Source organism: Coregonus clupeaformis, unplaced genomic scaffold (genome assembly GCF_020615455.1).
Source record: "Coregonus clupeaformis isolate EN_2021a unplaced genomic scaffold, ASM2061545v1 scaf0117, whole genome shotgun sequence".
Lineage (NCBI taxonomy): Eukaryota > Metazoa > Chordata > Actinopteri > Salmoniformes > Salmonidae > Coregonus > Coregonus clupeaformis.
In genome coordinates, this window is record NW_025533572.1 from 465,107 (window position 1) to 480,000 (window position 14,894).

The 14,894-nt window shown below is 51.2% G+C and overlaps 1 protein-coding gene across 1 annotated transcript in view; it reads right to left on the bottom strand.

Moving 5' to 3' along the window:
* polq (polymerase (DNA directed), theta) overlaps positions 1-14,894 on the bottom strand; it is a 119,378-nt gene that overhangs the window by 78,511 nt on the left and 25,973 nt on the right. The window contains exons 9-11 of the mRNA XM_045213510.1: positions 10,612-10,753; positions 9,646-9,792; positions 9,347-9,559 (exon numbers count right to left, since the gene is read on the bottom strand). Coding sequence (XP_045069445.1) covers positions 9,347-9,559; positions 9,646-9,792; positions 10,612-10,753 — 502 coding nt within the window. The remainder of the gene's footprint in view (positions 1-9,346; positions 9,560-9,645; positions 9,793-10,611; positions 10,754-14,894) is intronic.

Here is a 14,894-nt window from a genome sequence, read left to right on the forward strand (position 1 = left end):
GAGAGAGGGGGGTGAGAGGGGGAGAGGGGGAGAGGGTGAGAGGGGAGAGGGGGAGAGGGGGAGAGGGGGAGAGAGGGGGAGAGGGTGAGAGGGGGGAGAGGGGGAGAGGGGGGAGAGGGTGAGGGGGAGAGGGGTGAGAGGGGGAGAGGGGGGAGAGGGGGGAGACGGGGGAGAGGGTGAGAGAGGGAGGGGGGTGAGAGGGGGAGAGGGGGAGAGAGGGGGGTGAGAGGGGGAGAGGGGGAGAGGGTGAGAGGGAGAGGGGGAGAGGGGGAGAGGGGGAGAGAGGGGGGAGAGGGTGAGAGGGGGGAGAGGGGGAGAAGGGGGGAGAGGGGGGAGAGGGGTGAGAGGGTGAGAGGGGGAGAGGGGGAGAGAGGGGGGAGAGGGGGAGAGGGTGAGAGAGGGGGAGAAGGGACATTTTCAATCCTCAGCCACAGAGATCATTTAAATCCCTTTCACCTCCTCACCCTCCGTGTCAACTCCCATTGAAAAATACATTGAGATGAAGCTGCCCCAGTGTGTGGACGCTATTAAAATATATTTCTTAGTGTCTGTTATGCTATTTTTATTTATTTGTTGATTGAAGAAAGAAAACAAGTTGGATGCCAGTACGGTGCAATAAACCTTAGTGAACTATTTACAGAAAATATATTTAAAAATAACACATACGTATTACGGAGCTACTCAGCCTGAATATCAGGACTGCAACGTGTTTCCACTACTAATCCACATACGTATTACGGAGCTACTCAGCCTGAATATCAGGACTGCAACGTGTTTCCACTACTAATCCACATACGATTACGGAGCTACTCAGCCTGAATATCAGGACTGCAACGTGTTTCCACTACTAATCCACATACGTATTACGGAGCTACTCAGCCTGAATATCAGGACTGCAACGTGTTTCCACTACTAATCCACATACGTATTACGGAGCTACTCAGCCTGAATATCAGGACTGCAACGTGTTTCCACTACTAATCCACATACGTATTACGGAGCTACTCAGCCTGAATATCAGGACTGCAACGTGTTTCCACTACTAATCCACGTTGCATCTGAAACTGTGTTTAGGGCTCTATCTACAAACATTATATTGGCCCAGTTGTGGCTGTGCAAAGACATATCCAAGCTAGAGGCAATAGGAAATGTCAGGAATAACTTTACCTGCTCTGAAAAACAAGCCCTTAAATCTCCTGAATGATATTTAGTCATCCTCCCAGCGGACAAGGGAGGCGTTGTTACTGTGCATAACAACTGTCTATAAGACTGAAGTACTCAGGCAACTGATTGATCAGACGTTCTATAAGAGACTCACTACAAACCTCACAAAACAGCTTTTGGTTGTAATTGAACAGACCGTCACCAACGGTGATATCAACAAAAGAGAACACAGATTATTGGTGCGTAAAAACAGCTCCACACCGGTAATCTGCAGTCCCCCAAAAACTGTTTGATTATCTAAATCCCCAAAGGGACAGGACAAATCTTCTTTGCGATATCAGACCAGGTTTGGCAGAAAGCAGTAAGATATCTGCTCAGCATCAAACTCCCTGATTGATAGATATAAATGTACTGGGGGGCCTGGTGGCACACCTGCATTTGGGGAATTACTCCCATTCTTCTCTGCAGATCCTCTCAAGCTCTGTCAGGTTGGATGGGGAGCGTCGCTGCACAGCTATTTTCAGGTCTCTCCAGAGATGTTCGATTGGGTTCAAGTCTGGGCTCTGGCTGGGCCACTCAAGGACATTCAAGGACATTGTCCCAAAGCCACTCCTGCATTGTCTTGGCTGTGTGCTTAGGGTCGTTGTCCTGTTGGAAGGTGAACCTTCGCCCCAGTCTGAGGTCCTGAGTGCTCTAGAGCAGGTTTTCATCAAGGATCTCTCTGTACTTTGCTCCGTTCATCTTTCCCTCGATCCTGACTAGTCTCCCAGTCCCTGCTGCTGAAAAACATCCCCACAGCATGATGCTGCCACCACCATGCTTCACCGTAGGGACGGTGCCAGGATTCCTCCAGACATGATGCTCGGCATTCAGGTCAAAAGAGTTCAATCTTGGTTTCATCAGACCAGAGAATCTTGTTTCTCATGGTCATTGTCTTTAGGTGCCTTTTGGCAAAATCCAAGCGGGCTGTCATGTAGCTTTTACTGAGGAGTGGCTTCCGTCTGGCCACTCTACCATAAATGCCTGATTGGTGGAGTGCTGCAGAGATGGTTGTCCTTCTGGAAGGTTCTCCCATCTCCACAGAGGAACTCTGGAGCTCTGTCAGAGTGACCATCGGTTTCTTGGTTCCCTCCCTGACCAAGGCCCTTCTCCCCCGATTGCTAAGTTTGGCCAGGCAGCCAGCTCTAGGAAGTGTCTTGGTGGTTCCAAACATCTTCCATTTAAGAATGGTGGAGGCCACTGTGTTCTTGGGGACCTTCAATGCTGCAGATATTTTTTGGTGCCCTTCCCCAGATCTGTGCCTCGACACAATCCTGTCTCGGAGCTCTACAGACAATTCCTTCGACCTCATGGCTTGGTTTTTGCTCTGACATGCACTGTCATCTGTGGGACCTTATATAGACAGGTGTGTGACTTTCCAAATCATGTCCAATCTATTGAATTTACAACAGGTGGACTCCAATCAAGTTGTAGAAACATCTCAAGGACGATCAATGGAAACAGGATGCACCTGAGCTCAATTTCGTGTCTCATAGCAAATGGTCTGAATACTTATGTCAATAAGGTATTTGTTTATTCTTTATAAATGTTAGAATAAGGCTGTAATGTAACAAAATGTACTCAATACTCACTACCGAGTTCCAAACTGCCTCTGGAAGCAACGTCACCACAATAACTGTTCGTCGGGAGCTTCATGAAATGGGTTACCATGACCGAACAGCCGCACACAAGCCTAAGATCACCATGAGCAATGCCAAGTGTCGGCTGGAGTGGTGTAAAGCTGGGAGAAGGTCATGTGGTCTGATGAGACAAAAATAGAGCTTTTTGGTCTAAACTCCACTCGCCATGTTTGGAGGAAGAAGAAGGCTGAGTACAACCCCAAGAACACCATCCCAACCGTGAAGCATGGAGGTGGAAACATCATTCTTTGGGAATGCTTTTCTGCAAAGGGGACAGGACGACTGCACCGTATTGAGGGGAGGATGGACGGGGCCATGTATCGCGAGATCCTGGCCAACAACCTCCTTCCCTCAGTAAGAGCATTGAAGATGGGTCGTGGCTGGGTCTTCCAGCATGACAACGACCCGAAACACACAGCCAGGGCAACTAAGGAGTGGCTCCGTAAGAAGCATCTCAAGGTCCTGGAGTGGCCTAGCCAGTCTCCAGACCTGAACCCAATAGAAAATCTTTGGAGGGAGCTGAAAGTCCGTATTGCCCAGCGACAGCCTCGAAACCTGAAGGATCTGGAGAAGGTCTGTATGGAGGAGTGGGACAAAATCCCTGCTGCAGTGTGTGCAAACCTGGTCAAGACCTACAGGAAACGTATGATCTCTGTAATTGCAAACAAAGGTTTCTGTACCAAATATTAAGTTCTGCTTTTCTGATGTATCAAATACTTATGTCATGCAATAAAATGCAAATAAATTACTTAAAAATCATACAATGTGATTTTCTGGATTTCAGTTGAAGTGTACCTATGATAAAAATTACAGACCTCTACATGCTTTGTAAGTAGGAAAACCTGCAAAATCGGCAGTGTATCAAATACTTGTTCTCCCCATTGTAGGTAAAGTTAAAGTGACTATGCATAGATAATAATGCAAATAGTCTGGGTAGCCATTTGATTAGATGTCCAGGAGTCTTATGGCTTGGGGGTAGAAGCTGTTAAGAAGCCTTTTGGACCTAGACTTGGCACTCCGGTACCGCTTGCCGTGCGGTAGCAGAGAGAAAAGTCTATGACTAGGGTGGCTGGAGTCTTTGACAATTTTTAGGGCCTTCCTCTGACACTGCCTGGTATAGGTCCTGGATGGCAGGAAGCTTGGCCCCAGTGATGTACTGGGCCGTACGCACTACCCTCTGTAGTGCCTTACGGTCAGAGGCTGAGCAGTTGCCATACCAGGCAGTGATGCAACCAGTCAGGATGCTCTCGATGGTGCAGCTGTAGAACCTTTTGAGGATCTGACCACCCATGCCAAATCTTTTCAGTCTCCTGAGGGGGAATAGGTTTTGTTGTGCCCTCTTCACGACTGTCTTGGTGTGCTTGGACCATGTAAGTTTGATTGTGATGTGGACACCAAGGAACTTGAAGCTCTCAACCTGTTCCACTACAGACCCGTCGATGAGAATGGGGGCGTGCTCAGTCCTCTTTTTTTTCCTGTAGTCAACGATCAGCTCCTTTGTCTTGATCACGTTGAGGGAGAGGTTGTTATCCTGGCACCACACAGTCAGGTCTCTGACCTCCTCCCTATAGGCTGTTTCGTCGTTGTCGGTGATCAGGCCTACCACTATTGTGTCATCGGCAAACTTAATGATGGTGTTGGAGTCGTGCCTGGCCATGCAGTCATGAGTGAACAGGAAGTACAGGAGGGGACTGAGCACGCATCCCTGAGGGGCCCCCTTGTTGAGGATCAGCGTGGCGGATGTGTTCTACCTTTACCACCTGGGGGCGGCCGTCAGGAAGTCCAGGATCCAGTTGCAGAGGGAGGTGTTTAGTCCCAGGATCCTTAGCTTGGTGATGAGTTTTGAGGGCACTATGGTGTTGAACCCTGAGCTGTAGTCAATTAATTGCATTTTCACATAGGTGTTCCTTTTGTCCAGGTGTGAAAGGGCAGTGTGGAGTGCAATAGAGATTGCATCATCTGTGGATCTGTTGGGGCGGTATGCAAATTGAGTGGGTCTAGGGTTTCTGGGATAATGGTGTTGATGTGAGCCATGACCAGCCTTTCAAAGCACTTCATGGCTACAGACGTCAGTGCTACGGGTCGGTAGTCATTTAGGCAGGTTACCTTAGTGTTCTTGGGCACAGGGACTATGGTGGTATTACAGACTCAGACAGGGAGAGGTTGAAAATGTCAGTGAAGACACTTGCCAGTTGGTCAGCGCATGCTCGGAGTACACGTCCTGGTCATCCATCTGGCCCTGCAGCCTTGTGAATGTTGACCTGTTTAAAGGTCTTACTCATATCGGCTACGGAGAGCGTGATCACACATTCGTCCGGAACAGCTGATGCTCTCATGCATGTTTCAGTGTTACTAGCCTCGAAGCGAGCATAGAAGTAATTTAGCTCATATGGTAGGCTTGTGTCACTGGGCAGCTCGCGGCTGTGCTTCCCTTTGTAGTCTGTAATAGTTTTCAAGCCCTGCCACATCCGACGAGCATCAGAGCCGGTGTAGTACGATTCAATCTTAGTCCTGTATTGACTCTTTGCCTGTTTGATGGTTCGTCGGAGGGCATATCGGGATTTCTTATAAGCTTACAGGTTATAGTCCCGCTCCTTGAAAGCGGCAGCTCTACCCTTTAGCTCAGTGCGGATGTTGCCTGTAATCCATGGCTTCTGGTTGGGGTATGTACGTACGGTCACTGTGGGGACGACGTCATCGATGCACTTATTGATGAAGCCAGTGACTGATGTGGTGTACTCCTCAATGCTATCTGAAGAATCCCGGAACATATTCCAGTCTGTGCTAGCAAAACAGTCCTGTAGCTTAGCATCTGCATCATCTGACCACTTCCTTATTAACTGACCACTTCCTTATAGTGTTGACCGAGTCACCCCTTTGTCTTACCAGAGGCTTCTGTTCTATCCTTACAGGGCACCCCGATCTCCTTCCGCGATATCTCCTTTTCTTTCTACTGCGAATGACGGGGATGAGGGCCCTGTCGGGTGTCTGGAGCAAATCCCTCTCGTCCGACTCATTAAAGAAAAATGATTAGTCCAGTTCAAGGTGAGTAATCGCTGTTCTGATGTCCAGAAGCTCTTTTCAGTCATAAGAGACGGAAGCAGCAAAATTGTGTACATACTCTGATCCTTTGATTGGGTGGACAACATGTCAGCTCATGCTGCAAGAGCTCTGATAGGCTGGAGGACGTCCTCCGGAAGTTGTCATAATTACTGTGTCTATGGAAGGGGGGAGAACCATGAGCCTCCTAGGTTTTGTATTGAAGTCAATGTACTCAGAGGAGGACGGAAACTAGCTGTCCTCCGGCTACACCATGGTGCTACCCTACAGACTGCTGTTGAGGCTACTGTAGACCTTCACTGCAAAACAGCGTTTTAATCAGTTATTTGGTGACGTGAATATATTTAGTATAGTTTTATCTAAAAAGGATAACTTTAATGTTTCACTATTTAAATTTGTATGAAATTCACTGAGCAGGATGGTCCTCGCTTCCTCTGGTTGACTCCCATCCTCAGTGTCGACTCCCATCCTCCCCCCTCCTCACCCTCAGTGTCGACTCCCATCCTCCCCCCTCCTCCCCCTCAGTGTCGACCCCCATCCTCCCCCATCCCCCCTCAGTGTCGACTCCCATCCTCCCCCTCCTCCCCCTCAGTGTCGACCCCCATCCTCCCCCCTCCTCACCCTCAGTGTCGACCCCCATCCTCCCCCCTCCTCACCCTCAGTGTCGACTCCCATCCTTCCCCCTCCTCCCCCTCAGTGTCGACCCCATCCTCCCCCTCCTCCCCCCTCAGTGTCGACTCCCATCCCCCCCACCCTCAGTGTCGACTCCCATCCCCCCCTCCTCCCCCTCAGTGTCGACTCCCATCCTTCCCCCCTCCTCCCCCTCAGTGTCGACCCCCATCCTCCCCCCATCCCCCCCTGTGCCGACTCCCATCCCCCCTCCTCACCCTCAGTGTCGACTCCCATCCTCCCCCTCCTCACCCTCAGTGTCGACTCCCATCCTTCCCCCGCCTCCCCCTCAGTGTCGACCCCATCCTCCCCCTCAGTGTCGACCCCCATCCTCCCCATCAGTGTCGACTCCCATCCTTCCCCCTCCTCCCCCTCAGTGTCGACCCCATCCTCCCCCCTCCTCCCCCTCAGTGTCGACCCCCCATCCTCCCCCATCAGTGTCGACTCCCCATCCCCCCCTCCTCACCCTCAGTGTCGACTCCCATCCCCCCCTCCTCACCCTCAGTGTCGACTCCCATCCTCCCCTCTCCTCACCCTCAGTGTTGACTCCCATCCTCCCCCTCCTCCCCTCAGTGTCGACTCCCATCCTCCCCCCTCCTCCCCTCAGTGTCGACCCCCATCCTCCCCCCATCAGTGTCGACTCCCATCCCCCCTCCTCACCCTCAGTGTCGACTCCCATCCCCCTCCTCACCCTCAGTGTCGACTCCCATCCTCCCCCCTCCTCTCCCTCAGTGTCGACTCCCATCCTCCCCCCTCCTCACCCTCAGTGTCGACTCCCATCCTCCCCCTCCTCACCCTCAGTGTCAACTCCCATCCTCCCCCCTCCTCACCCTCAGTGTCGACTCCCATCCTCCCCCCTCCTCCCCCTCAGTGTCGACTCCCATCCTCCCCCCTCCTCCCCCTCAGTGTCGACTCCCATCCTCCCCCCCCTCCTCCCCCTCAGTGTCGAACCCCCATCCTCCCCCCTCCTCACCCTCAGTGTCGACTCCCATCCTCCCCCCTCCTCCCCCTCAGTGTCGACTCCCATCCTCCCCCCTCCTCCCCCTCAGTGTCGACCCCCATCCTCCCCCCTCCTCACCCTCAGTGTCGACTCCCATCCTCCCCCCTCCTCCCCCTCAGTGTCGACTCCCATCCTCCCCCTCCTCCCCCCTCAGTGTCGACCCCCATCCTCCCCCCTCCTCACCCTCAGTGTCGACTCCCATCCCCCATCAGTTGTCGACTCCCATCCTCCCCCCATCCCCCCTCAGTTGTCGACTCCCATCCTCCCCCCCATCCCCCCCTCAGTGTCGACTCCCATCCCCCATCAGTGTCGACTCCCATCCTCCCCCTCCTCCCCCTCAGTGTCGACTCCCATCCTCCCCCCTCCTCACCCTCAGTGTCGACTCCCATCCTCCCCCCTCCTCCCCCTCAGTGTCGACCCCCATCCTCCCCCCTCCTAACCCTCAGTGTCGACTCCCATCCTCCCCCTCTTCCCCCTCAGTGTCGACCCCCCATCCTCCCCCCTCCTCACCCTCAGTGTCGACTCCCATCCCCCATCAGTGTCGACTCCCATCCTCCCCCTCTTCCCCCTCAGTGTCGACCCCCATCCTCCCCCCTCCTCACCCTCAGTGTCGACTCCCATCCTCCCCCCTCCTCACCCTCAGTGTCGACTCCCATCCTCCCCCCTCCTCCCCCTCAGTGTCGACCCCCATCCTCCCCCTCCTAACCCTCAGTGTCGACTCCCATCCTCCCCCCTCCTCACCCTGTGTCGACTCCCATCCTCCCCCCTCCTCCCCCCTCAGTGTCGACCCCCATCCTCCCCCCTCCTCACCCTCAGTGTCGACTCCCATCCTCCCCCCTCCTCACCCTGTGTCGACTCCCATCCTCCCCCTCCTCCCCCTCAGTGTCGACCCCCCATCCTCCCCCCTCCTCACCCTCAGTGTCGACCCCCCATCCTCCCCCCTCCTCACCCTCAGTGTCGACTCCCATCCTCCCCCCTCCTCACCCTCAGTGTCGACCCCCATCCTCCCCCCTCCTCACCCTCAGTGTCGACTCCCATCCTCCCCCCTCCTCACCCTCAGTGTCGACCCCCATCCTCCCCCTCCTCACCCTCAGTGTCGACTCCCATCCCCCCTCAGTGTCGACTCCCATCCTCCCCCCTCCTCACCCTCAGTGTCGACTCCCATCCTCCCCCCTCCTCACCCTCAGTGTCGACTCCCATCCTCCCCCTCCTCCCCCTCAGTGTCGACTCCCATCCTCCCCCCTCCTCACCCTCAGTGTCGACTCCCATCCTCCCCCCTCCTCCCCCTCAGTGTCGAACCCCATCCTCCCCCTCCTCACCCTCAGTGTCGCCTCCCATCCTCCCCCCTCCCCACCCTCAGTGTCGACCCCCATCCTCCCCCCTCCTCACCCTCAGTGTCGACTCCCATCCTCCCCCCTCCTCACCCTCAGTGTCGACTCCCATCCTCCCCCCTCCTCACCCTCAGTGTCGACTCCCATCCTCCCCCCCTCCTCACCCTCAGTGTCGACTCCCATCCTCCCCCCTCCTCACCCTCAGTGTCGACCCCATCCTCCCCCTCCTCCCCCTCAGTGTCGACCCCCCATCCTCCCCCCTCCTCACCCTCAGTGTCGACTCCCATCCTCCCCCCTCCTCACCCTCAGTGTCAACTCCCATCCTCCCCCCTCCTCCCCCTCAGTGTCGAACCCCATCCTCCCCTCTCCTCACCCTCAGTGTCGACTCCCATCCTCCCCCCTCCTCACCCTCAGTGTCGACTCCCATCCTCCCCCCTCCTCACCCTCAGTGTCGACTCCCATCCTCCCCGCGCGTCCGGCCATCTGTCTGTAGGTCAGGGGGTCGAGTAGACGCCCATTGAAGGTCGGAGTTCGTATGATAACCCTGCGTGCCGGCAGGTTGACCCCTGACGACAGGGTTGAGGTCGCCGCCAACACTCTGACCACGCCCCCTCGGAACGCCCCCTCCAACACGTCTCGCTCATCAAATGTCAGACCTGCAGAGAGGAGAGTTAACATTACAATGGTGTGTTTTATTTGTGTCTGATTGTTATCTTTCTGTGTGCTGTCTGTCTACGTGTACCAGCGTGGTGGAAAGCCACGCCCCAGGGCACGGTGCGTTGTAGGACCGGGTCTAACCCAGCCGGGGTGCGTCTGAGCTGGGCTAACACGTCCACCACTCCCCCCTGGTCCAATGCCAGAGCCTGGGGTGCTGAGCAGTTCTGACCACCTGAGAAGAAGAGACAACTACATATTTTAAAGTATATCACATATAGTCCATAACTGAGCAGACAATTATCTTCTCTGAAGATAAAAATGTGAAAAACATTCAATCAACTTGCTGGACATTTCTAAAAGATGTATATCTTCTGATAATAATAATAAAGAAAAATAAATTAAACAGGGCCCCAAATCTTTAAAAGATGGTGTTTATTTATACATATTTCTACATTGTAGAATAATAGTGAAGACATCAAAACTATGAAATAACACATTTGGAATCATGTAGTAACCAAAAAAGTGTTAAACAAATCAAAATATATTTTAGATTTGAGATTCTATTTGAAGAATCACGAATATAAAATATGTTTTGATTTGTTTAACACTTTTTTGGTTACTACATGATTCTAAATGTGTTATTTCATATCATGTCATATCATTATTCATATCATGTGTGTGTGTGTGTGTGTGTGTGTGTGTGTGTGTGTGTGTGTGTGTGTGTGTGTGTGTGTGTGTGTGTGCGCGTGTGTGCGTGTGCGTGTGTGTGTGTACCTGTGTGTGTGTGTGTGTGTGTGTGTGTGTGTGTATGCGTGTGTGTGTGTATGTGTGTGTGTGTGTGTGTGTACCTGTGTGTGTGTGTGTGTGTGTGTGTATGCGTGTGTGTGTGTGTATGTGTGTGTGTGTGTGTGTGTGTACCTTGTGTGTGTGTGTGTGTGTGTGTGTGTGTGTGTGTGTGTGTGTGTGTACCTGTGTGTGTGTGTGTGTGTGTGTGTGTGTGTGTGTGTGTGTGTGTGTGTGTGTGTGTGTGTGTGTGTGTGTGTGTGTGTACCTGTGTGTGTGAGGTTGTAGAACGCTCTAGCAATGCTGTCAGACAGTTTCTCACACCAGCTCTTGGAAGGACAGAACAGGAGGACAGAGTGACCCTCACTCACTGTCTCATAACACAGGGACAAAATGTGGTCCTCATCTCCCTACAGGGACAGAACAGGAGGACAGAGTGACCCTGACTCACTGTCTCATAACACAGAGACAAAATGTGGTCCTCATCTCCCTACAGGGACACACATTACATCATTAAAGGTCATCACAATGTGTCAATATAATATTTGTGCAGCAGGTCAACCTTGGTCTCAAATGGGCTATATAGACTGCATTCGGAAGGTATTCAGACCCCTTGACTTATTCCACATTTTGTTACGTTACAGCCTTATTATTAAAATGGATTAAATCATTTTTTCCCCTCCTCAATCTACACACAATACCCCATAATGACAAAGCAAAAACAGGTTTTTAGATTTTGTTTGCTAATTTATTAAAAATAAAAAAACAGAAATATCATATTTACATAAGTATTCAGACCCTTTACTCAGTACTTTGTTGAAGCACCTTTGGCAGCGATTACAGACTTGAGTCTTCTTGGGTATGACGCTACAAGCTTGGCACACCTGCATTTGGGGAGTTTCTCCCATTCTTCTCTGCAGATCCTCTCAAGCTCTGTCAGGTTGGATGGGGAGCGTCGCTGCACAGCTATTGTCAGGTCTCTCCAGAGATGTTCGATCGGGTTCAAGTCCAGGTTCTGGCTGGGCCACTCAAGGACATTCAGAGACTTGTCCCGAAGCCACTGCTGCATTGTCTTGGCTGTGTGCTTAGGGTTGTTGTCCTGTTGGAAGGTGAACCTTCGCCCTAGTCTGAGCGCTCTGGAGAAGGATTTCATCAAGGATCCTACTGTACTTTGCTCCGTTCATCTTTGCCTCGATTCTGTCTCCCAGTTCCTGCTGCTGAAAAACATCCCCACAGCATGATGCTGCCACCACCATGCTTCACCGTAGGGATGGTGCCAGGTTTCCTCCAGATGCGACGTTTGGCATTCAGGCCAAAGAGTTCAATCTTGGTTTCATCAGACCAGAGAATATTTTTTCTCATGGTTTGAGAGTCTTTAGGTGCCTTTTGGCAAAATCCAAGCGGGCTGTCATGTGCCTTTTATTGAGGAGTCGCTTCTGTCTGGCCACTCTACCATAAAGGCCTGATTGGTGGAGTGCTGCAGAGATGGTTGTCCTTCTGGAAGGTTCTCCCATCTCCACAGAGGAACTCTAGAGCTCTGTCAGAGTGACCATCGGGTTCTTGGTCACCTCCCTGACCAAGGCCCTTCTCCCCCGATTGCTCAGTTTGGCCGGGCGGCCAGCTCTAGGAATAGTCTTGGGGTTTCCAAACTTCTTCCATTTGAGAATGATGGAGGCCACTGTGTTCTTGGGGACCTTCAATGCTGCAGAAATGTTTTGGTACCCTTCCCCAGATCTGTGCCTTTACACAATCCTGTCTTGGAGCTCTACGGACAATTCCTTCGACCTCATGGCTTGGTTTTTGCTATGACGTGCACTGTCAACTGTGGGATCTTATACAGAGAGGTGTGTGCCTTTCCAAATCATGTCCAATCAATTGAATTTACCACAGGTGGACTCGAATCAAGTTGTAGAAACATCTCAAGGATGATCAATGGAAACAGGATGCACCGGAGCTCAATTTTGAGTCTCATAGCAAAGGGTCTGAATACTTAAGTACATTTTACATTTTAGAAATTTAGCAGACGGGCCTGGACATATCCAGAGCGACTTACAGTTAGATACAGTTACATAGTTTTTTTAATTTTTTTTTCTCCATAAATAAGGTATTTCTGTTTTTTCTAACAACCTGTTTTCTGTTTGTCGTTATGGGTATTGTGTGTAGAGCTGGGGAACCTTTCTGATTTAATCCATTTTAGAATAAGGCTGCAACATGTCAAATTGTAGAAAAAGTCAAGGGGTCTGAATACTTTCCGAAGGCACTGTATAATATACACTGCTCAAAAAAATAAAGGGAACACTTAAACAACACAATGTAACTCCAAGTCAATCACACTTCTGTGAAATCAAACTGTCCACTTAGGAAGCAACACTGATTGACAATACATTTCACATGCTGTTGTGCAAATGGAATAGACAACAGGTGGAAATTATAGGCAATTAGCAAGACACCCCCAATAAAGGACTGGTTTTGCAGGTGGTGACAATAGACCACTTCTCAGTTCCTATGCTTCCAGGCTGATGTTTTGGTCACTTTTGAATGCTGCCGGTGCTTTCACTCTAGTGGTAGCATGAGACGGAGTCTACAACCCACACAAGTGGCTCAGGTAGTGCAGCTCATCCAGGATGGCACATCAATGCGAGCTGTGGCAAGAAGGTTTGCTGTGTCTGTCAGCGTAGTGTCCAGAGCATGGAGGCGCTACCAGGAGACAGGCCAGTACATCAGGAGACGTGGAGGAGACCGTAGGAGGGCAACAACCCAGCAGCAGGACTGCTACCTCCGCCTTTGTGCAAGGAGGAGCAGGAGGAGCACTGCCAGAGCCCTGCAAAATGACCTCCAGCAGGCCACAAATGTGCATGTGTCTGCTCAAACGGTCAGAAACATACTCCATGAGGGTGGTATGAGGGCCCGACGTCCACAGGTAGGGGTTGTGCTTACAGACCAACACCGTGCAGGACGTTTGGCATTTGCCAGAGAACACCAAGATTGGCAAATTCGCCACTGGCGCCCTGTGCTCTTCACAGATGAAAGCAGGTTCACACTGAGCACGTGACAGACGTGACAGAGTCTGGAGATGCCGTGGAGAACGTTCTGCTGCCTGCAACATCCTCCAGCATGACCGGTTTGGCGGTGGGTCAGTCATGGTGTGGGGTGGCATTTCTTTGGGGGGCCGCACAGCCCTCCATGTGCTCGCCAGAGGTAGCCTGACTGCCATTAGGTACCGAGATGAGATCCTCAGACCCTTGTGAGACCATATGCTGGTGCGGTTGGCCCTGGGTTCCTCCTAATGCAAGACATTTACATTTACATTTTAGTCATTTAGCAGACGCTCTTATCCAGAGCGACTTACATTTTGAGTGCATACATTTTTTATTTTATATACTGGAATCGAACCCACAACCCTGGCGTTGCAAACGCCATGCTCTACCAACTGAGCTACATCCCTGCCGGCCATTCCCTCCCCTACCCTGGACGACGCTGGGCCAATTGTGCGCCGCCCCATGGGTCTCCCGGTCACGGCCGGCTATGACAGAGCCTGGATTCGAACCAGGATCTCTAGTAGCACAGCTAGCACTGCGATGCAGTGCCTTAGACCACTGCGCCTCTTGGGAGAACCAAGACCATGACCAAGCAAGACAATGCTAGACCTCATGTGGCTGGAGTGTGTCAGCAGTTCCTGCAAGAGGAAGGCATTGATGCTATGGACTGGCCCGCCCGTTCCCCAGACCTGAATCCAATTGAGCACATCTGGGACATCATGTCTCGCTCCATCCACCAACGCCACGTTGCACCACAGAGTTAGCGGATGCTTTAGTCCAGGTCTGGGAGGAGATCCCTCAGGAGACCATCCGCCACCTCATCAGGAGCATGCCCAGGCGTTGTAGGGAGGTCATACAGGCACGTGGAGGCCACACACACTACTGAGCCTCATTTTGACTTGTTTTAAGGACATTACATCAAAATTGGATCAGCCTGTAGTGTGGTTTTCCACTTTAATTTTGAGGGTGACTCCAAATCCAGACCTCCATGGGTTGATACATTTGATTTCCATTGATAATTTTTGTGTGATTTTGTTGTCAGCACATTCAACTATGTAAAGAAAAAAGTATTTAATAAGATTATTTCATTCATTCAGATCTAGGATGTGTTATTTTAGTGTTCCCTTTATTTTTTTGAGTAGTGCATATAGAGTACCAGTCAAAAGTTTGGACACACATACTCATTCAAGGGTTTTTCTTTATTTGTACTATTTTCTACATTGTAGAATAATAGTGAAACATCAAATCTATGAAATAACACATATGGAATCATGTAGTAACCAAAAAAGTGTTTAACAAATCAAAATATATTTTATATTTGAGATTCTTCAAAGTAGCCACCCTTTGACTTGATGACAGCTTTGCACACTCTTGGCATTCTCTCAACCAGCTTCATGAGGTAGTCACCTGGAATGCATTTCAATTAACAGGTGTGCCTTGTTAAAAGTTAATTTGTGGAATTTCTTAATGCGTTTGAGCCAATCAGTTGTGTTGTGACAAGGTAGGGGGGGGG